The sequence below is a fragment of the Lepisma saccharinum genome, chromosome 2 (assembly GCF_977018435.1).
Source record: "Lepisma saccharinum chromosome 2, izLepSacc3.1, whole genome shotgun sequence".
Taxonomy (NCBI): domain Eukaryota; kingdom Metazoa; phylum Arthropoda; class Insecta; order Zygentoma; family Lepismatidae; genus Lepisma; species Lepisma saccharinum.
Window position 1 is genome coordinate 54,516,442 of NC_139230.1, and position 23,203 is coordinate 54,539,644.

A 23,203-nucleotide genomic window follows, 5' to 3' on the forward strand; every position below is an offset into this window, starting at 1 on the left:
TGAATACAAATTATGTAGTTCTAAATTATGTAACCTTCTCCACTCACCTGTCTCCTCATCCCTTTTAGGTCCAAAGATTTTCCTAAGGATTTTATTTTCAAATACTCGTAATTTATGTTCCTCTTTCAATGTAAGGAACCAAGTTTCATACCCATATAATACTACAGGCAAAATTACGGATTTGTATATTTTAACTTTTAGTTTCTTAGATATTAAACGAGAAGACAAAAGTTTATGAAGAGAGAAGTAACATGCATTTCCTGAATTAAGCCTACTTTTTATTTCCTCTTTAATATAATTTTCATTTGTTAATATTACTCCTAAGTATTTGAATTTGGAAACTGTTTCAAACGAGTTGTTATCAATAATTAGATTTTGATTATTACCTAACCCTTGGTTTCGGCCTGTAAGCATATATTTAGTTTTCTCTTTGTTAACTTCCAAACCTATCTCTTTAGCAGTTTTGAAAAATTTTAGCATTATTCTTAATTGTATTCACATCATCCCCCAGTAAGTCTACATCATCTGCATATGCTAACAACTGAGTCACACCATTTAATTTTAGTCCTTCTTTAGTTTCTTTTACCTTCCTAACAGCATATTCTAAGGCAAAATTAAAGAGCAATGGAGATAATGCATCTCCTTGTTTTAACCCATCATGAATTGTAAATTTGTCAGACATATTAATACCCACACGAATTTTACTTTCTGTTTCACTGGTGCATATTTTTATCATACTAACAAGCTTCTTAGGTATTCCAAACTCTACTAATATATTATATAATTTCTCTCTTTTGACCGAATCATATGCTTTTTTGAAATCAATGAATAGCTGATGGACATTTTGATTATATTCCCACTTTTAAAATTGGTTTGGGACTGTTTTGTCGTTTTAAGCTAGGTGATGATCGGAAGCATAAGGCATTTTATAAAGCTATGATTGTGTATCGTGCAAATCACCTCGAAACATACCATACATTGAATGTCAAATTGAAGGCAAAATATAATATGGTATGTAAAGAAGAATGGGCTTTAACTTTCAACGTGAACGAGCAACTAAATTGATAGATTGTGTACCAAACAATGTAATATAAGTTACTGTGGCCAAATATATTATACTCTATTTTAAACCAACGTTCTTTTTCCAATTGACAAATTTTACTTATGGCGTAGGATTATGGAGTTTCTATTTTAGCAGATGAAATATTTAAAAAGTTTAATAAATACGAATTGTGTTTTACAAAGGAGCAACTAAACAAAACATTTATTTAGGTTTCGAATAAACATTAAAAAAAGCGTATATTTGTGCCTTTTCACAGAAGAATTTCGTGAGTGACTGCAATCTGCAAATTTAAATGAAATTTGAACTCAATTGAAGGGTTTTCTAGCAAAAAACAAAATGTGACAAGTCAATTCAGTAGATTTGCCCCGGGGAATTTTCTTTTCAGAATTGTCATTTTTTTAGCTTTCCGGAAGCAGATATATTTCTACCGATGACCCACACACATTGCGACAAATAGATTACGCATTTACTCACACATCTCGCTTTCGTTATTTACAGCATGTTTTGCTAGAAATCCTTCAATTCTTATGAAATCAGAAAAAACACTTGCTTCAAATTATAATAAAATTACGCCTTTTAGGAAAGTTTTGATGATTGATTGATTTAGTTTATTTTACCTCGCGTTTTGTGCCTTTTGGCTAATTTGCGAAGATTGGGACGAGTGATGAAATGATTAAATTGATGAATGGACATTCGCAAACAACCAAGCCCGAGCGGGATTCGAACCCGGGACCCTTGGCGTCGTACCGCGATGTGGCCCTTTAGGGAAGTGTCAAAGAAAATTGAGGGGAATGTTTTGGATGAGCAGGAAATTGCCGCTTGTCAGATGGCAATGTCCTGAAATATCGTGAAAAATTATTCTTTGTCGGTCTAGTCGACGAGGTTAATATTTGTTCTGTGGGTTAGGTTACGTTATTTATATTTTATGTAGCCAACTTTCGTAGTGGAGTGGTTAGAGTACCGTGGTACAAACTCTGAGGAGGTTCGAATCCCGAGTAAGGCATGGATTGTGTATTGATTTAGTTCACCATTCGTGCTCATCGTCATCATTAACCTAAATAAGCAGAAAGTCAATGTGAAATAACAAAAAATAAAAGTTAGTCGCAAAAATAATTTTATAAAACTTTGTCTTTAGTGGATTGCAACGCAATGTCACAAACGCTCCGGAAACAGAATTCGTAAGTGTACTAACACAATACGGCTTTCCATGGGTGTTCCCTTTTAAGTTCCACGAAGAGTTATGTTAATTAATGACTTACGCTGAACTGACAACCGAAAATCGTGATTCGTGAGAGTGCTCGCGAATGCAGATTACGGCAACGTGAATAAATCTCCATCAAAATGTTGCAGAAGATGGAAGATCTCGGAAACTTTTTTGTTCTTCGCATCTCATGGAGGGAAATGCTCCCACGAGAATTGTCCGGAAATAATGTAACTTGTGGTAATAAACCAACAAAAGAACTATCGTGCTGCTTCTTGTTTACAAGAGTCAGACAAAATTAGTTCTGTTTCCTCTCACAACGTTCTTTTAAGTGTGTTTGCTCAGACTTATCCAACTTAAATTTGCACTCTATGCATGTATACACACACACACACATATATAATTTGCATGTAAATTTTAAAGAAGAGATTGCAAAATATCCTGGGTATCAAGGGTGTGACGATAGGGAGGTTGGGGGTTCAACTTCCCAGTTTCAAAAGAACTCAGGTGTTCTGGGTTCGTATCCTGGACTGAGCATGAGCGTTCTTTTTTAGTGCTCATCAATTTCATCATATCTTCGCAATTAGCCAAAAGTTGCAGAAAAGCGAAGTAAAATAAATAAATCAATCAATCCAAGTAACTTAAGTAATAATACTAATGGTAAAGCCTGAAAATAGTTTTTCCACAGCTTTCATAAAAATATTTTAATATAAGGCCACCTCTATTCCTAATAGATGGAAAAGAGGTGTTATGTAAAGATTACCACGCAAATATTAAAAATACAGATAGAAAGGTACCATTTATCTAAAAGTTAACTTGAAGTGATGTAGAAAGTATTTTAACGTATTTTGAGATTTTGCAAATCATTCCAGGCCTAAAAAACTTCTACATGACCAATTTTCAATCACTACATATATTTTCTTAGCATCACAGTTTGCATAGAAATTTGTTGATGGTTTGACTATTGTAAATTTGTCAAAACCTATCCTGAAATAGTTTCCTGAACATACTGCCGTCGGTTACACAATATGAATCAATAAAATCTTACAATTGTCAACGTCCTTGTTAGTAATGCTTGAAAAGTTGGCACGGAAATAACATATTACAAATATGAAAATATGCATTTAGTTGTTTGGAACATAATAAAAATTCCTACATATTTAATATTATGTAGCTTTTATGGCTCATTTATTTTCAACATCGAGTAATAAGAATGAAAAATAATTAAATAACTGAGAAAAGTCAAAGCAACCCATTACTTTTCAATGTGTAATGCTAACCACTACACCACGTAGGCCTGTAGAATAGAAAGACGTAAAATATGCCAACCATATAAACTATATGTGTGTTTCCAAACGTTCCTTTTCGGAAGAAAGCTCAGAATGACCTAAACCCATTACAATAGTGGAGATTAAGATCATCGCATGTAATCCGGGTCACCCTGGTTCCAGTCCCCTTTGAAGACAAACCTCGTTAGTTTAGGTGGCACAGAAAACTTCAGTCTCTCCAGTTCAAATTAGCCTACGTACGATAAATAATTAGATCTCCACACCAACTTAATAAACGCAAATATTTTAGTTATTCAATTTTCACTGATCAGATAAGAATATTAAAATGATGAATTGAAAAGTCTTATAACCGAGGTGAGTACCATGTGTACTTACATTGCTAATACAACACGAAAAAACGAAACAAAAATATTACATTTTAACAGAATTTTCCATTTTCAGAATATTTTCTAGCCTTGAATAGGCCTATACATATTGTAATTTCCTTTGAAAAGAACGAAAAAGTGTTGCCACAAACTAATGGTATGGATAACACATCAACCGGTTGAGCTTTCTATATACTTGTTACGTACAAAATAACCAGTGAAATGAACTAATGCATCTACAGTGTATTTCATGTCGCATATTATACGCGTAATGGGCCTCTCCGATGGTGCAGTGGTAGCGTCGTCGCCTTGTAATCAAGGGGTCCCGGGCAGTGGCGGCTCGTGGTGAACCAAAGTGGAGGGGCGACAGCTCATAAACTTGCTCTACTTGTACTGTGAGTTTAATTGATTAATTTCGTATATAACAGCCAACATAAGAAATTGATATATTCGTCTTTACCGAATATCATGCTTTGCACGTTTGCACATATTATGATAAATTAATAATTATTTAACAGTAATGCGAAGATTACGAAAGATGGAAGAAGAAATAGAGTTCTAACAGATTTAGTTGTTTGTTTTTTAACTTAACAGAGGGGAAAATTGATAAGCACAATTACGAATATTTACGTGCATTGAGCGTGAAAATTTCTAGTAAAAATGTTACACAAAAAACGTTTCCTGTCCAACATGACTAATTCATATATGAAATAGGGCAGCAAAGTAAATATCTCACTGGAAAGGTGATATCTGCGTTACCAGAAGCTCAAGCTCTACAGTAAAAACTTCAAACTTACCAGAAATCTTCTTCAGACATGCTTGTTCTAGATTCAAATTCGGTCTAGGCCGGCCTAGGTTTTTTATGTTTATTTTATTCATCTAGACTTCTGGGAGAAAAACTTCGCACCAACAAGTTCTCCACATAGCTCATCGCAACAAACGCACAACTACAGCACACTACCGAAAAAGCTTCACTTTTCCATGGAAAACGAAGAAACAACAAGCAAAGAGAATCGAGTATTCTCTTTGCAACAAGTGTCAATGCTATCGTCTTCCCATGCAGTCATTTTATTGCCTCGGGGTTGCCAGACAATTTTGCCAAATTTTCAGAAATTCGTAGTACACAGGTTCCTGTAGCAGCTCTTGGTGAGTTTAGATGACTAGTTTCTAATTTATTTAACAGCCGGCTTGAAAAGAAATTGTGAAACTTTGTCACACTATCAGGGTTTTTTCAAAACGTGCTAATCAAAACATGTAATTAAATCTAATTTAGTGAGTAACACGAAGCTGTAGCCGACTTCCGTGGCTATAAAAAGCCATGGATCCTGGGTTCGAATCCCGGCCTGGACATGGGTGTTCTTTGTGAGTGCCCTTCCATCATTTAATTATCACTTATCCTCATCGTCGTGATTACCGAAAAGTAGCAGAAAGTGACGGTAAATAACAAATATCAAGCACCTGTCTGTACTTTTTCAGTTACCGATATTTTCTTTCCTCATTGGAAATTGCATTATTTATTGCTCTATGGAATACAGAATGATTTCTTTCGACGGTTGGTAATTTTCTTTCTTACGTTAACTTCATTGCTTCTGGCAACTCTTCATTGTTTACCGTTCTCCGGAGAGAGGGCCAGTTTCGGGTTTGGTTTCGGACGACAAACCCTCTGTCCTCCCAGCCCATTCCCAGCCACAGATCCCGCGCGTGTTATTCCGCCAGTTCCCTCGCTTCTTACCCCTCGCGGCAGCGCAGCGCCTGAAAATGCTCTACGTCTCGTAAGGTGGGAGGACGCCGCCCTGCCAGATTTCTCTCGAAGTTCCGTATTCCCCCGCACGGTGGCCTGCGAACTTCGCAATTGTCGCGGAAGAATTAATACAGAACCGACTAACCAACGATCTATAAGCAACGGAATATTTGTAATTCAGACAATGTAAAAGATAATATATAAATGTTAAAGTAATGTTTGTTCACTTGTGATTACACACGGCAGTGCGGCGTCCATATCGTCCTTATGAGCGGCCGCCCCTGGTCCCGGGTATGATACCCGGTGGAGGCACATAGTGGTTCGGATCCCACTTTAAACTGAAGGTCCAGTCCCGATTAGCCTGTGTATAAAGTGGACTTAAAACACCAAATCAATCAATAAAAACTATACGCGTACTAGCCTATATATTGAAAGAAAGTCAATGAAACGCGGACATTCTTCATTAAGAAGAGATGTTCGTCTATTTGACCTACGTAGAAAAGCGAATAGGATATTTTTAACACTCATTAATTTTAAAAAGCCAGATTTATTTCACAAATTACAATATTATCTAACAAAATTATTTTTTTTACTAAAAACGAAAGGTAATATTAGATATTTTACACTTAGTTGGTCTGTCATAATATTCGAGTACATTTTCTCACCCAACATTTTGGTTGATTTTTACGTTGGACTGACACTTAGGATATTCTTTTAGTGCACGGACACACGAACTATTTTTTCTACGGAGATCGCTGCGTATATATTGAAGTATGTGGTGTGATCTGCCCCAAAGGAGACAAGCCATATTTTGCTGCGAAAATTGTACATGTCCCTTCCTTGTTACAGTAACGGATGCGAAGATTAATTATAGCATGCCAATACTTTGCGAATACAACACGTGGATTCTTAAGGGTTGGTTTTTGAAAACCGACGCATATTGTCCCTCACATTCAGAGTTCGCGCAACCCCCGCAAGCTCTTGTAGTGGCGTTAAATAAAACATACCCAGAGAGAGGTCCTCGTAGCCCTCAATGTGTCAAAGTGTCATCTTCAGCCTTCGGTGACGTTTCCAAGACCATATATATCGCACTTGACCCTCGGCAGCAGAAGCGTAACTAACTCATGGTAAGGGTTAGCATATCAGGGCCACCTGAATGAATTAACATTGTTGGGTGCGTTGGCACATAAGGCCATCTTGCACCCTTCAATATATGCGGGAAATAGTCCCTTGTCTAAAATTCTTACCTAAAAGTTAAAAGAAAGGGTGCAAAAAGCCCCTTGGGCTGTAAAGGGACTTGCACAGGACAAACAAAACACATTAGAATGGTAAGAATACACTAGAAACCTCCTAACAAGCAGTGGAGGACACCAGCTCTTCTCAAAAATGTAAAAAAAAAAAAATTAAACACTTTTGTCATCTCCCAACAGGGATGATAAACAGTTGGAAAGATTAAAAAGAAGTTGACTGAGAAAAGCAAAGTCGGCACATTCAATAAGAGTATGCCGAAGATTAAAATGACATCACAGACACGACACATTGGAGGGTCCAGCCCTTGCAGCAAGTGGCCATGTGTGAGACGGCTGTGTCCAATACGAAACCGAGTTAGAACAACTATTTCTCGACGGGAGGGACGGTACGAAAAACGCCATGGAGCAATGGCGGGCTTAATAGCTCGAAGCTTGGTACCCGTTACTTTGTCCCACTCTTCCTGCAAAGTGTCCAGAAGAGAACAACGAAACACATTCTGCAGGTCCCTAGCGGGCACAAGGTGGACGAGGACGATGTAGTGGTGACGTAGACGCCTTGTAATCAGGAACTTCCGGGTTTAATACTTGAAGGAGGCACAGAGTGGTTCAGATCTCACTTTAAAATGTATGTCCAGTCCCTATTAGCCTATATGTGCATAAAGTGGACCTACAACAAAAACTCAAAACTCCACAGATTCAGTTTACACAACGATCTGGAGAGAACAGGTTACCATTCCTTGAACATCATGGAAAGGAACTAACAGTCAGATAATGGTGTGGGCGGTATACATGTTACATGAAATTAACCTACAGAGACTAGAGATACAAATGTTCTATTGCGGTAGTGTTACTGTTCAGGGGTACAGAGACCGTATCGAACCTATTGTAAGACATGAGGTGGCCGGGGCGTGGTGTTGATCACATCTCTATACTATGATAGACATCGAAAATGTGTCGTCTAACTTCCACATCCCTTACGTGCCTGCTTGGAAAAGGTGGTAACTTTACCTTTTAAAATAGAAATTTCGTTAGGAATGTTGTTGATGCATTTTAGATCTTACTACACTATAAAGAAGAACCGACCAAGTGTAACTGAATACAATATACCTTTTATAAATATAGTATCGTCAATCATGTTGCGATTACGCATTCATTTGCTTAACTAACAAAAAAGTCATAATAAGTTTACGTAGAATGAAGTCCGTGCATTATTTTATAGGTTATTACTGAAGAAACTCATAATAAAACTCTGTTTATCGTAAGTAACCACTAGTTCACTTGTTTAAGTACAATATTTATTTTTGGACATTAATTTGGCTTTCTATTAAATTTCATTATTTTTATTCATAGTTATAGGGAGCAAGATTTTATGCTGACTAGACATGGCACAGTATCCCGTTCTCGCTTCGGTCTCGCCCCGAATCTCGAAAGAATGTGAAGTTCTATTTATGCTATTCGGTACTGATAAGCGATTTATACACGGGGAAAATAAAGTGACCTGCTCATAACATGACTCGAGAGGCATTTTTCTCCTTAAAACGTGTAACGGATATTCACAGACCATATTATGAAACAATTGGTCGTTAGATTAAGGCCATATCCAACATGTGCAGAAAATTTATAACAATTACGCAGTGTGTAAATTAAATTGTTTGCTTTGATAATTGCTTCGTGAACAGAACAAGTTTCGGTACCTTTGACTCTTTGTACTTTCGCTAGAAAATGGAATTTTTGTATTATTTTAGAAGATTATGTGGCTTGCCAAGATATGTTAAATTAAGTAATAAGTGGTTTCATGCGGTACACCCAACGGCAAAAGTAACAGTGGTCGAAATGTCCACAAGCATTTTCATTCATTATTTACTTCGCAATCTGATGATTATGGATCGAAATAAAAACTTCAATCAGCGGAAGATAACATCTTATTCAGCATCAGCAGAATTCCATTCCTTACAACACTGGATGCAGAATAAAATAGAACAAAGGTATCAATGGAGTACCTATCATCTTCGCTTGGCTACTAATAAGTAACAATGTCTCGAAAAGTCTCGAAGCGTCTGGTCTAAAATTTAATGGCCGCGCTGGACTTTCGGGCTGTGGAAGGAAAGTTGTTTTCGAAAATTTATATTTCAAAACACTATTATATTATAAATTCTGCAAAATTACATCTGATTAGAATTCCTTCAGAACCATTGAAGCGCATCTTAGTGTGGTTTTCTTTCGCTGCTGTCTACACTTTGTTGATTGAAAATAGGCTTACCGTGCTACGAAACTAATTGGTTTAATTTTTTGTTCTTTAGCGTCGCTTTTCTGTCACTTTTGGCTAATCGCGACGATGGGATGCGTGATGAAATTTATGAAGCGACACTAACAAAGAATATGCATGCCCAAGCCGGGTCTCGCGGCGTCGTAGCCAGCTGTGCTAACCACTCTGCCATGGAGGTCTTTGCTACGAAACAATCGGATAGGTACATCTATCACAGATCGTTACCATCTCTAGCCTAAAACATCAAGAACAACAAAATACTGACTGTCGAGTAGTTCAGTGGGGGGATTGTGTCTAAAGCCATGTAATGTTAAAGGATAGGTTGAGAATGCATGAGTATTATCCTACTTACCGCGTATGTATGCGTACAGGCATTACCGACATAAAACTGATGCGGATACAGCATTTGTGCAAAATATTCAATTCATCCTGTATTATTAGACTGCCCAAGCATTTTCTACTTGTTGTAGGTTTTACAAAGTCGTGAAAACTAGTTTTATATACTGTACAAATGGCAGGACTACTAAATTCGTTGACTTCAACAATCATTTCGTCCGGCTCTTATATCGTGCTTCATTTCCTATCGATATAGTAACTTATATAGCGATAAATATTCAAAGTGTTAAAGAGCAACAAATGAAAAATACTTAGTCTCAAGATGACGAATGAAGCCAAAGCCCATTAGACTCTTCCAATACACTAAGTTATCCAAACAAAGATCAATTGGAAGGTTCACTGAAGTTCATTCTATAACAATACTTCGTAACTTTCCTAGTTTCAAGGAAACTAGTAGTTTTCTTGTAGGTCTTGAGTGACGTTCTTCTAACCTTTTCTTGTCTGTAACTCTTCCTTCACTGTCACGTGAAACTGGCTTTCGATGTACAGAAATGCAAGGCAGCAAAATAAACATTTCAAACTACGTAGGCAGTCAAACCTTCTCGGCATCTGTGGTCAAAAGGGTCACGAGTTCTATTACGTTCTACATTGATTTTACTTCGCTTTTCTACCAATTGAATTAATCTCGACGATGAAGGAAGATACGTATGATGAAATGGTGATGGGACAGACAATAATACCCCACGGTTCGAACCTATGATCTCTCACTTACCATTCCGACCAGGCACGTATCCAGGAATTCCTTTCGGGGGGGGCTCAACACCATTTTTTAAGGGGTATAGTAAGAACCTCACAATTGTATGTTCAAGACCAGTGGTATCAATAGGGTTCAAAAATGGGGGGTGGGGGTGCGGAGGGCGTTGCAAGGAAAGTTTACTTTCTCTTGGTAGACAAGGCTTAACATTAAGAGGCCATAATGTTGAGGCAAGAAGATAAAAAATGTGGAGCAACTATCCCTTAAATCGTCGCCACTGTAAGGCTGTCATTTTAATCAGAACGTGAAATCGGAACATTTTTTACCACTCGACTCCTCTGTTTCCATGCATTAACATTGTGTGCCGGAACCATCTCAGTATGTGTGTTTGTCCATTTCATCTCATCAGACATAAAAACATCTATAGTGTCTTTGAGTGTTTTTACGAAGCTGTTACACATGCATGGGATGGACAATCCACTCGACAAAGCGACATTCAAATTGCGGGCTGCGAACTGGATGCAGCCTGAACACGACTAACGTGTCTTGTCCTCCCATGTTTGCAGCTCTTATAAAAGCCGAAACCCACCAAATTGTTCAGATTCAGGCTTAGCACTCACAAGCACGAAATAAAGGAAGTCTTCTTGAATACAGGTGGATCACGAAACAACCCTTCCGTTCCCAACACATCTAATGTTTCGTCTCCCAGTATGATCAAATGCTTACTCATTTACCTCCAGTGACGTGCCCAAGGGAGGGTTGGTGAGGTCATAACCCCATTTGACCCAGAATTCCTTTTTTTTTTTTTAAAAAAAAAAAAGAGGAACGTAAAAGACAGGAAAAAAAATGGCAAAATCAGAACTGACCACCAAAAATAGTATGCGTAACCCCTCTCCCTTCCGAAAATCCTGGGCACGCTTCTCTCTATCTCGGACACATTTTTTAAAATCAACTCACCAGAAGTTTTTATCATTCTGTATTGGAGATTGAATTAAGATGCGTTCTTCCTGCTGGTTTGGATATGATCCTTTAGGGTGCTGTCGTCTGCCTGCCTTCACGCCTAACCTTAACAAGGCCCTAACTTTCCATTCTTGTGACTTGGAGTTTCAAGACTTAGGAAGGTTTCAGACCGAAGGGACAGGCGATACATGTCGATTGGAATGAGCCAATCAACAGCAACGTTTCACACCGTAGCGACACAAAAGGCCGCACAAACTTAATCTTCAGGCGACATGGTGTGAAATCTCCCTTATTAGACCACTGTCATTGTCACCTCGAAGTAGTAGCTCTTGTACCACAGAAAAAAATTCTTCTCAACCGGTGGGAATGCTCCTCAGTTTTCTTCTCTCTCCTATATTTTCTGTGCTTGTTCACTATACAGGCAACACCTTACGATTTGATATACACAGGACATGTACTATGTAGACATTTTAACGAAAAATCGGTTGAAGTCAAGGATGGCTAGGTGGCTCAGTTGGTAGAGCCCTGATTTGGGTCCTGGTAGAGCCTGCAATTTTCACCTAAAATGTCTACATATGGAACATCTTACTTTCTCTTCTCGACATTCATAAAATTTTCGGCTGTCTCTTTACGATAGTTAAGTGTTTGAATGTGTTTCGAACCCAGTAGGCTTAAACAAAAGTATTTTTTTATACCATGAAATTCTCGGACTGCATATACGAAATTTATTTCTGGCAAAACTAAATCATCACTCAAAACTTTGATTTTCAGTTGATCTATGCAGCTTATTTCTGTTTTAATAAACCACTCCAATATCCGGTACTGCTGAAATATTCACACGAGAGAGAGAGAGAGAGAGAGAGAGAGAGAGAGGCAGAGAGGCCTTGATCTCTTCGGCCCTCGAACCGAACCAGCACTACGCTGAGGCCCCGGAAGTTCTGCTGTCGTCAATGTCTTCATTTTCGAATCACTATATCTTATGAAGCAACCAGAGGACGTTGACTGATCTGATCACCAATCGACTGTATGAATTGTCACACTTACCTCTGAAATCTCATTAACCGATTCTTTGTACAGATCAACAGAAAAAATGAATCCATGTATTTATATCCTCATTATATTCTAGAACGTTCCGCAGATAAAACGATTCGTTAATATTGCCAGTAATTGACTCATTCTCTCATTCAAGAACGTACCCTCTCCCACCTTCCAGAGATTAGAAATTACAACGAATCGCCCTACGTGTGGCGCTACCTTTGTTGTGCAGCTTCCAAATGCTGACAAGTCTCTACATAGTGCTCAAGTGCTCTGCGACAACACCGAAAGCGCAAGAAAAGTTTACGTGCAATATTATCAACAACAGGGTTATAGAACATTCACCGTCTTGCCTCGATAATTGTCTATCTCCTTAAATCACGTCAGATTATTAAAAAAGCCAAAAACCTAATTTTATCTAGTGTAAAATAAAAAATTTCCTGTGGTGGAAGGGCTCGAGCCACCTCAACACCACCTTGGATATGTGCTATTAACAATAACAGGGTTATAGAACATTCTCCGTCTTGTCTCGACAATTATTTCTCCCAAATTATCATCACATTATTTAAGAAGCCAAAATCCTAATTTTATCTATTGTAAACAGAAAAAAATCCTGAAGGGGAGCTCGAGCCTCCTGATTCCCACCTTGGATACGTGCTATTGACAAAAATAAGGTTATAGAACACTCTCCGTTTTGTTTCGATAATTATTTCTCTCAGATTTATAAAGTTCTTATCTTCATATTATTCAAGATGCCAAAAATCTAATTTTACCTAGTGTAAATTGAAAATTTTCCTGAGGGGGGGGGGGGGGCTCGAGCCACCTCATCCCCACCTTGGATACGTGCTATTAACAATAACAGGGGTATAAAACATGCTTCATCTTGCCTCGATAATTATTTCTCTTCTTACATTATTCACATTATTCAAGAAGCCAAAAACCTAATTTTATCTAACGTAAACTGAAAAATTTCCTGGGGAGAGGGTCGAGCCCCCTGTGCCCCATCTTGGATACGTGCTATTATCAATAACAGGGTTACGGAACATTCTCTGTCTTGCCTCGATAATTATTTCTCTCCTTAAATTATTGTCACATTATTTTATTTCACACCACAAGAAACCAAAAACCTCATTTTATCCAGTGTAAACCTAAAACTTTCGGGGGGGGCTCGAGCCCCCTAAGCCCCCCCTCTGGATACGTGCCTGATTCCGACACGGAGTCCGGTAGTCACAGGTTAGATTCCAATATAAGACATGGACAGTTTATATACGTATGTTAATGTATACTTTTCATCATATTCGTTCATCTGATCTTATCTTCACGGCAGACATGGAGGGAGCGACGGGTTCGAATCCCGGCCTGGGCATGAGTGTTATTTGTGAGTCTCCCTTCATCAATTAAATCACATCACTAATCCTAATCTTCGCGATTAGACAAAAGTGGCAGAAATGCGAAGTAAAATAAACCAAAACAGTCAATCAATGCAAGGAGTGAAAATGCTAACACATCACTAACCCACGCCAGTGCTCCAAGTAGTTAGGAAAATGTATGTGTCCACGGTCCACCTGTCTCATTGCCACTATATTAAACTAAGCAAGCATTCCCCATGCCTATCCCTAAGGCACGAAAACATCCCTTCACTTCAAGCACTGGAACACACTGTATACATAGACATTCAAGCTCATACTAACCTTCTGTAAGCCAAGTCGAAAGTAACAATATCCCCCAAGCAGCAGTACTCGACGAAAGCCAGCTCCATTGTCATATCCATATCAACGCTCCGAACTCGATACAATCCAAATAACACCACAAAAAATGTTTTACAGCATGATGTAATAGTAAGCGAACCCAGACTTCTCACGCGCTAACGCTGGGTGCATGCTTCCAAGGAATCGCTCGAACTGGTTGCCTTTCCCAGCATGGGACTGTCACAGGATGTTTCACCTGCACTGAGCTGTAATTTCCGCTATGCCTCTCCACTCTGCTTGTCGAGTGCTCCCCGGCAGCGCATTGCCCTGACTTAGTACCCCGTCTCCCCGCCTTCTCCACAACCCGGAACAATCACGCCCATGCACTATGCGAGCAACATAAAACATTCATGGCCAACTCAAACAGAAAAAGGGAGAAAAAATGTTCACGGCGTCACCTGGCCATACAACACAACAATGCATGAAGTACAGGAAAAATCTGTTTTTACATTGGTTTGATATTTGTCATTTAGCGTCGCTTTTATACAACTTTTGGCTAACAGCGACGATGAGTGATGATATGAAATTGATAAAACGACGCTCACAAAGAACACCTGCCGCCCCCCGTGGCGGAGTGGTTAGCACATCGCGCTACGACGCCAGGGGTTCTGGGTTCGAATCCCGGCCTGGGCATGGGTGATTGTGAGTGTCCGTTCATCATTTCATCATATTATCACTCATCCCCATCTTCGCAAATAAACCAAAAATAGCACAAAAGGTGAAGTAAAATAAAGCAAATCAATCAACAAAGAACACCCATCCATGGGCCTTCCCGATGGTGCAGTGGTAACGTTGTAGTCAAGGGGTCCCGGGATCGATACCCAGTGGGGGCACATAGTGGTTCGGATCCCGCTCTAAACTGTAGGTTCAGTCGCGCTCAGTTCTGTGGACTTAAAAACGAAAACAAACAAACACCTATGCCCAGGACGGGATTCGAACCCGAGATCTCTGGCGACACAGCACGCTGTGCTAACCACCCCGCCACGGAGGATGGCTGTTTTTTCATTGAAATTAACAAGATGTGTCTTCACATACACCAAAATATTCGACAGATCCTTAGTAATAAAATGATATATTTTCTTTTAAAACTGAAAACTAATTACTTATCAAGACATATGAAATTTATTTAATTATTTATTTATTTTTACTTTCTGTTTTAAGTCGTAAAGAGAAAGAGTTTCCTTTTTATGCACAGATAGGCTAATAGGGACTGGTCCTACAGTTTAAAGTAGGATACGAACCACCGGAACCAAACCAGGGATTTCTTGCTTACAAGGCGACGACGTTACCGAGACCTATGGAACCAAAAACATATTTGTCAATTTTTGCTCAGACAAGCCAATCGGGACTGGGATCAAGTGGGATCCGAACAAGGGCGCCCGCAGAGGGGGCAATGGGGACACTTGCCCCTCCCTGAGATTTCTGGAAAGACTTTATATAATTCAAATTTTTAAATTGTAGCGTAAAAACATGGACGAAGGGTGCCGTGAAAGACAGCAGATTAAATGCCTATGCAAATTATCCTAATGTTGGGGAAGCTTCATCAGAACTCTCTGAACTGGGAACGGGCGACCTTGGATACGGTCTCTACGGGTATCGAGCCCGGGAAATAATATCCTAAACATGTCTGATGGCTAAAATTTTAACTGAGCACAAATAAGGACAACATAATACACCACAGAGAATGGGCGTCGCCAGAAATTTTGGCGAAGGGATGGGGAGGCCAGGTAATTGCTATATAACTTATTAAGTACTACTCCCTCTGTCCCATAATTATTGTCCGGTACACTTTTGTTTGTTGTCCCATAATATTTGTCCAATAGGCAAACTGTGACATTGGTGTATACAGAAGAAGAAAATGAAACACGGGAATGAACCATACAACGTTATTACTCAAGGATCAGTACAAATTTGCCGATAAAGTATCCAAAAGAACATAAATAAAAAGTCACCATTTTGGCATACCGGACTATAATTATGGACAGAGGGAGTAGTAAATTTATTTGTTTGTTTTCTGTCCACTTTTTGCTCAGATAGGCTTATCGGGACTGAAACTACTGTTTACAGTGGGATTCCAACCACTGTGCGATGTGCTTCCATCGGTGATGAAAGAACCTCAGCTTCTTTGATTACAAGATGAGAGCGTTGTCCATTACACTATCGGGGAGGCATCCTAATAATAGTGTAATCAACAACATCAATCACTGTTATTATTATATCCTCGAGAGATTCTTTACCTTGATACACCAAATGAGTGTTATCAAGGTAACAACCATTGTTCTTCATTTTTCCGATTTCAAACCATCAGTACATCAAAATGCATAGTCATTTCCTTATCTCGTCATAAATTTTGACAACTTCAATCAGAAAATCTTTGAAAGGTAGAGAGATACATATAAGAAAACTCCCTTATAGCGAAACCATCCATTCTTCTGATTAACTGAATATGTAGAATATGGAAACAGGCTAATAATCTCCTTTCTGCATTTTATCCTTTGCTTCTCAAGCCAATTTCATCTTAGTTATTCTGTTGTGATTTATCCACACACCCCAAGCAGCTTCTATTTTCCCCAACATCCCCATCCCCCGCCCCGCCATCATTTTTAACGAAAGTCCTATTTATGGTCATTTTGGGGTAAAATTTACCTTTAACACCCCAGATGGAAAATTTCAGATTTCGCTACGTGGACGAAATGTTGACGCTTCAGAATCAATAGGCCACCTAACTCAAATTGAATCGTCGAATAACGATTTCGCTACAGAAGCTTCCGGGTTCGAATCCCGGGCAGGGCGTGGGCGTTGGATTCCATTTATTTCACCTGAATTCCGCGTAATCAACATCCATTTCCATTGTTGCGGTGAACCTAAATAGAAAATGAAGTTAAATAATACCCAAGCACGTCGAGTGGTCGACTCACGACATCTCTACAGGGTGGGCCAAAAGTCCCTTACCACCCCTTGTAAAAATCGTTTTAGTGGAAATTGATGAATAACAACCATGTGTGACCACATTAGGCCTAGGGGGAAGTCATAAGGTGGGGGTGCCCTTGACGGCCGCCATCTTGAAAGCCGCCATCTTGGATACAAGTCCAGTTTTGTAAATGGGAAGGTAGGCATGCGATACATGATTTTAGGCTAGAATTTGATAAGGAAAACAATGGTGAAGTCGTAATGTTGAAATCTTCATTTGTTAAAAAGTTACAGGCATTCAAATGTTGGAATCACACCTTCATTTTTTATTTGTTGCAGGTACCTAAATCATGCCACTAACCACAGAGGAGAGGAAAGAGTTAATAAGGGCATTGGGTCGAAGGAGTGCAAGGGTTGTAGGAGCTGAATTTAATGAACGGCACCCAGATCGACATCCTGTGTCTCATGTGAGTGTTGCCAACCTCTTCCAGAAATTCATGGATACTGGTTCAGTAGCGGACAAACCCAGGTCTGGAAGACTCACTACTGCAACAGACGAAGGCACAACCATAGCAGTGTTGGCATCTGTTGCAACATCACCACACCGCAGTACTCGTCGCCTCTCAGCGGCATGTGGTGTCAGCCGTACATCCATCAGACGCATCCTAAAGAAAAACAATTGGCATCCGTATAAATTGCAACTTCAACATTATTTATCAGAAGACGAGCCAGATCGACGCCTGGAATTCTGTGACTGGGCAGTTGCCCAACTTGAAGCAGATCCCACATTCGCCTCAAAAATCCTGTTTTCCGACGAAGCGAATTTTTATGTGCAAGGAGAGGTCAACAAACAAAACTGTCGCTATTGGTCCGCTACCAATCCTCACTGGGTTGTCCCCTGTAAATTGGTATGAGCTGGTAAAGGTATGGTGTGGTGCGGCCTATGGGGTACCAAACTAATTGGTCCATTCGTCATTCCTGGTAACCTTAATGCTGATCATTATTTGGCAATGTTGCGTGATCTCATCCTGCCGTCCGTGTTGTCCGAGGATGGCACATTTCCCTTATTTTTCCAACAGGATGGTGCACCTCCCCATTATGGATTAAACGTCCGATATTATCTGCATGAACAATTTCCTGGACGGTGGATCGGGCGTCGTGGTCCCATTGAGTGGCCGGCACGTTCACCCGATCTGACTCCATTGGATTTTTATTTGTGGGGTCATTTAGAGGCCAAGGTATACGCCGAGAAGATCAGGAATGTTGCTCACCTGGAAGAAAGGATCTTTGCAGCCTGTGCTGATATTTTACCTGACACACTTAGCAGGGTCATGGACAATTGGGGAGAACGACTACACACGTGCGTGGCGCTGGAGAGCGCTCACGTAGAGCACGTAGAGCACCATATGTAAAAGTGTGATTCCAACATTTGAATGCCTGTAACTTTTTAACAAATGAAGATTTCAACATTACGACTTCACCATTGTTTTCCTTATCAAATTCTAGCCTAAAATCATGTATCGCATGCCTACCTTCCCATTTACAAAACTGGACTTGTATCCAAGATGGCGGCTTTCAAGATGGCGGCCGTCAAGGGCACCCCCACCTTATGACTTCCCCCTAGGCCTAATGTGGTCACACATGGTTGTTATTCATCAATTTCCACTAAAACGATTTTTACAAGGGGTGGTAAGGGACTTTTGGCCCACCCTGTACTAAAGAAACAGAGTCCGAGTCCAACTTGGTGAGTCTTGAGGAGTGTACCTTCATCAATTTCATCCCATTATCAATCATCCTTATTGTCATTGTATGGATTGATGAACGTCAGAGTTAGACTGATTCCTTAGCATTTATCAGCACACTATGTAGAACCACGAAGGCATTCTAAATTATGTATACAAAAATAAATTCGTGTAGAATAGCTCCTGGAGTATTCAAGAGATGATTCGTTTATTTTATATATTTTGGTTATTTACCTAGAATAATGACTGTAAAGTCTTTTTCTGAACTATACTCTGTCCCGGGTATCTCTGGAGCAAGCGAACGAAAACAAGTCACTGCGCAAGTAGTGACGCGATACGGCTCCAGCAATGAACACGTGAGAGAGAACGGGATTGCATGGAGGGAAGAAAGAATCTGCAGTTACCAGCCTTCGCAGCAGCTTGTACTGCTTCGCTCTACCCACTCGATTTCCTTCCCATTCTCTGCCGTTATGCGCGGCCTTGCTCCAGAGATAACCGGGAAAGAGTATAGGTAGTCCTATATATTGTGATCTTTTCCTGCATTTGAGGTCTTTTTCAGATGTGCTGGGACAAAGGGAAGCTATGTATGATCCCCACAACTCACTTCGGGCACACCAGCGTATTAAGGGGGTACCTATACTAAATGTGACTACCCACCCAGAAAGTATTCCCGCCCCCCTATGAGGCCCCATTCCGTTTCACTCGCTACTGCACGCAGTGCTTAATCACGTGACTTGAATTTTCCTTTTTTTTAGCCCCCTTAAAACGAATACCTTCGCATTAACATGCTTTACGCGGCGTTCATCTTAATGAGGAAACCTTCGACCAGACGAACAAACCGAAAATTACAGGCAGCCGTGTCGATGCGGCAATTTGGTTTCCTCGCGATGTAAGTGGACTGCACGGTGTCGTTTTCTGTGTCGAAGCCTCTTAAGGGCCGCGGGGATTATCATGAGACGTCGGAAGCGCAATCAAAAGCAACCGAATTGGTGCGTGGCTTGGGCGGCGATCCGTGAAAGCGATAGACGCCACTTGCGATTTCTTGGCGAATGATTCTTTTCTGCAAGACCTGCCAACATTGCTCCAAAAAAAAAATGCATCTCCATTTGAAGAATTCAACCGACTTTATTCGGTTCTGAATGTTTCTATTTCTACGAGTATTTTGGATATTTTACGTCACTTTTCTACCTCGTGGCGTAATTAGGGTGACCAGACGTCCTCTTTTTTATCCGGACATGTCCCCCTTTTCAGGTGTCCGTCCGGCGTCCGGGCGGATTTTTTTTAGAAATCGGTAAATGTCCTCCTTTTTTGGAAAGAGTTTACCATCGACCATAACACATGTGCTGCATCAAGAATGCGATCATCATTTAAGGCATGTAACTTGGGGCGCGTTAAGTATTCGAGCAATGCTCACCTAGCATCTGGGACTTGAACACGATCATTTTCCCGACTAAGTCATTAGTGGGGGTGTGCGGGATCCAGAATAGCCGGTACCGGGAGCGGTAAAAATATTTTCCCGGCCATTTGACTTCGGTCTCGTGAGGCCCGGCCTCCGAGTTGAAGGTCGGCCTCCGGCCTCGCACGGCCTCAGTCTCCGAACTCCATCTTGGCCTCCGGCCTCACACGGCCTCAGCCTGAACTCCAACTCGGCCTCAGCCTCGCAATGGTCGTGGAGGTCGAGGCTGAGGTTGAGTCCGGGCCTCATGAGGCTGGGCATCTCTGGTCCCGATCCCGACTTCGCTGAATGATTTCCAAACTTTTCAGAGTCCCGAGCAGACAAGAACTTTCAAATGGTTATTTTTAAAAGTGATTAATTCTTGATATTTTCGGGAATTGAAAAAAAAAAGTGACGTAAAATTCGTGATTTCCACAGCGTCGGGAAATTTGTAAACATTTCCCGTCCCGAAAATTTTCCGGCTTGGTCCGGAAATCACGATTCACTCCCGTCCCGACCAAAAAAAGTTCTGTCCTGCACACTCCCTAGTCATTAGCAGGGTTGCTAAAGGTCCAGGAATTTTAAATAATTCAATTCCGGTCCCGGAGAGAAAATTAGCACGCGTAAATGGGTTCTGGACCGTAAAGAACACTTTTATCTGTGAAATTTCAAATCGGTCCAGGAACCTTTTTTCCGGATGAATTTAAATTCGGTCCAGGAACCTTTTTTCAAGAATGAATTTAAATTCGGTCCAGGAATCTTTTTTCAAGAATGAATTTAAATTCGGTTCAGGAACTTTTTCTCGCATCAATTTAAATACGGTTGAGGAACAATTAAAATACGGTACAGGAACCTTTTATCAATGAAACAATACGCAACTTGGACCGAATTTAAATTGTGCGAGAAAAAAAGATTCCGGTCCTACAGCGGAATCCAATAGAACCCATTAAAATTTATGGGTTCCTGGACCTTTAACAACGCTGGTCATTAGTACGTATTATTCTAAGTCGTTGCTTTCGCAATCTGAGACTTGTGAAACCATGTAATCTGAGCAGTTCATTTTCGATTGATTGATATGGTATATTTTAATTTGCTTTTCTGCCTCTTTTGGCTAATCGCAAAGATGAGAATGAGCGATGATATGATGATTTTGATGAAGGGACACTCACAAAGAACACTCATGCTCAGGCTGGGATTCGAACCTGGAACCTCTGGCGTTGTGCTAACCACTCCGCCACAGAGGTCGACCAGTTCATTTTAGAGTCAAATATACGCTATATAATGAAACGCGTACTGAGAACTTTGTGATTATTATGTCATATTTACTTTTATGAAATAACAAAGCGAATGTGTAAATTCAAGAAAATATTCAGCTTTTAAAGGATGGAAGCAACGAATATTAGGTAAAGTGTAAGGTGGCTGTCACCTTACTGTCCCCTGCTGTTGAAAGAGTGCAAAAATGTTCGTGGCATTAAAATCATATTTCCTGACACAATCTAAACTACCTAAAATTTAAATTCTGTTTTTGGAAATAAGTTACTTGTAACATTTGCATTCACATAACTCAAATTCTTTATTTACGTGGGCGAGGTTCAGCCTGAGGCTGTTCTGCCACCTAACCCGTGTCATCGATTACATTTAAATTTACATTTCTTATACATACGTTATTACAGTATTAATACAGTGTGCAATAAACTGTATGATTTAGTTACAAAATCTATTCATAAAATAATTGTAATAAATGTATGAATAAAATGATACAAAAATTGTGAAAAGACAACTACATAAAAATAAAATAAAATGAATGAAAAATAAATAAAAATAAAAACATGTAGACAAAATACATAACATAAACATACAAGTTACATCATAGTATTTGAACACAATCTCTGCTCTTCCAAAAGAAAATTCTTTACTTCATTTCGGAAAGATTCTATTTGAGATATTTTAGATATGCTTCATATTTTTGCAGCAAAATATGAAAACGACGACTGATATGCCTGTGTATTGCAGAGTGGAAGGTAAAATTTGAAATTATTTCTTGTATGGTGGCTGTGAATACTGGTGCGAGGGATCAACATCTCTGCCAGATACGACGGCTTGTCAGATGTAATAATTTTATGTATAAGGCGATATTGCATTCTAATATCCAAGAATTGGAAAAAAGAGTACAATTCTGTGCTTCAAACTATAGATATTCTTAGTTATGATTGTCATGTTAAACAATAGATTAGGAGATTGCTTTCCTTGCTTAAAGTAGGAGGAATTTATTGAAAAAATCATCAGAATTATCTGTGAGTAAAGTGTTTGTAGTTTTTCTTATATTGATTAAATTATGAGTAATAGCAAAATGTGTTGCCCTTTTTTTGCAGTGTCCTCTTTTTTAGGACTTGTCCTCCTTTTCACCATGTTCTGTCCTCTTTTTTTAATGTGTGTGTCTGGTCACCCTAGGCGTAATGGCAACGCTGTCGCCTTGCAATCTAGGGGTTCGGTCCCCGGTGGAGGTATAGTTGAGGTCCTGATTCGAACGCCAGTTCGTACCTTTCACATAGCTCGAGAGGAAGCCGACCAGACGCATATCTGGTTTCGAGCCAGCACCTGTTTTTTTTTTTCTGAGAAGCCCTGTTGTCACTTTTACCTGCAGTGTTTAGACATCTGACACGAACTGCACGACGTTGCACTCCCACGGTCTCCACATTGTATAAAAAAATTAGCACAAACAACACAATAACACAACCTAGCAAATATAACCTTAACCTCACGTTATGAAATCTCTAAAGAAACTGAATTGGCAACGTCTCATTTACTCCACGTGGACTTGGCAAGTACTGTCAGTTCCTAAAAAGGACGCTATTGGTGGGAAAGGTCTGAGGGGAAGATATACTGGCCTCCACGTGGACTTGACATATGGTTGTCAAAGGAAAACGGATCTTTTCGAAACTTTCTTTGAAGCAATGTGGCATTCGAATCAGGACCTCAACTATACATTGCCCAGTGGTTCGGATCCCACTTTTAATCAGGGTTGTTAAAGGTCAAGGAACTGTAAGTTCCGGCCAGGAAGAGAAAATCAGCAAGCGTAAATGTGTTCCGGACCGTAAAGAACCGATT

The 23,203-nt window shown here is 39.8% G+C and overlaps 2 protein-coding genes across 3 annotated transcripts in view; one reads left to right on the forward strand and one right to left on the reverse strand.

The window, feature by feature from the left end:
• Window positions 1-14,267, reverse strand: part of LOC145984038 (uncharacterized) — a 200,732-nt gene extending 186,465 nt beyond the window's left edge. For both annotated transcript variants that reach the window (XM_083117376.1, XM_083117375.1), the window contains exon 1: window positions 13,952-14,267. In XM_083117376.1, the coding sequence (XP_082973502.1) occupies window positions 13,952-14,031 (80 nt within the window). In that variant the 5' untranslated portion in view covers window positions 14,032-14,267. The remainder of the gene's footprint in view (window positions 1-13,951) is intronic.
• Window positions 14,268-17,268: 3,001 nt separating this feature from the next.
• Window positions 17,269-17,832, forward strand: LOC145982122 (uncharacterized). Its single transcript, XM_083115691.1, has one exon. The coding sequence runs from the start codon at window positions 17,269-17,271 to the stop codon at window positions 17,830-17,832; it is 564 nt and encodes a 187-aa protein (XP_082971817.1).
• The last annotated feature ends 5,371 nt before the right edge of the window (window positions 17,833-23,203 follow it).

Excerpts from the sequence above, each read along its gene's own strand:
- LOC145982122 (XM_083115691.1), top strand. The coding sequence starts at position 17,269 with ATGCCACTAACCACAGAGGAGAGGAAAGAGTTAATAAGGGCATTGGGT.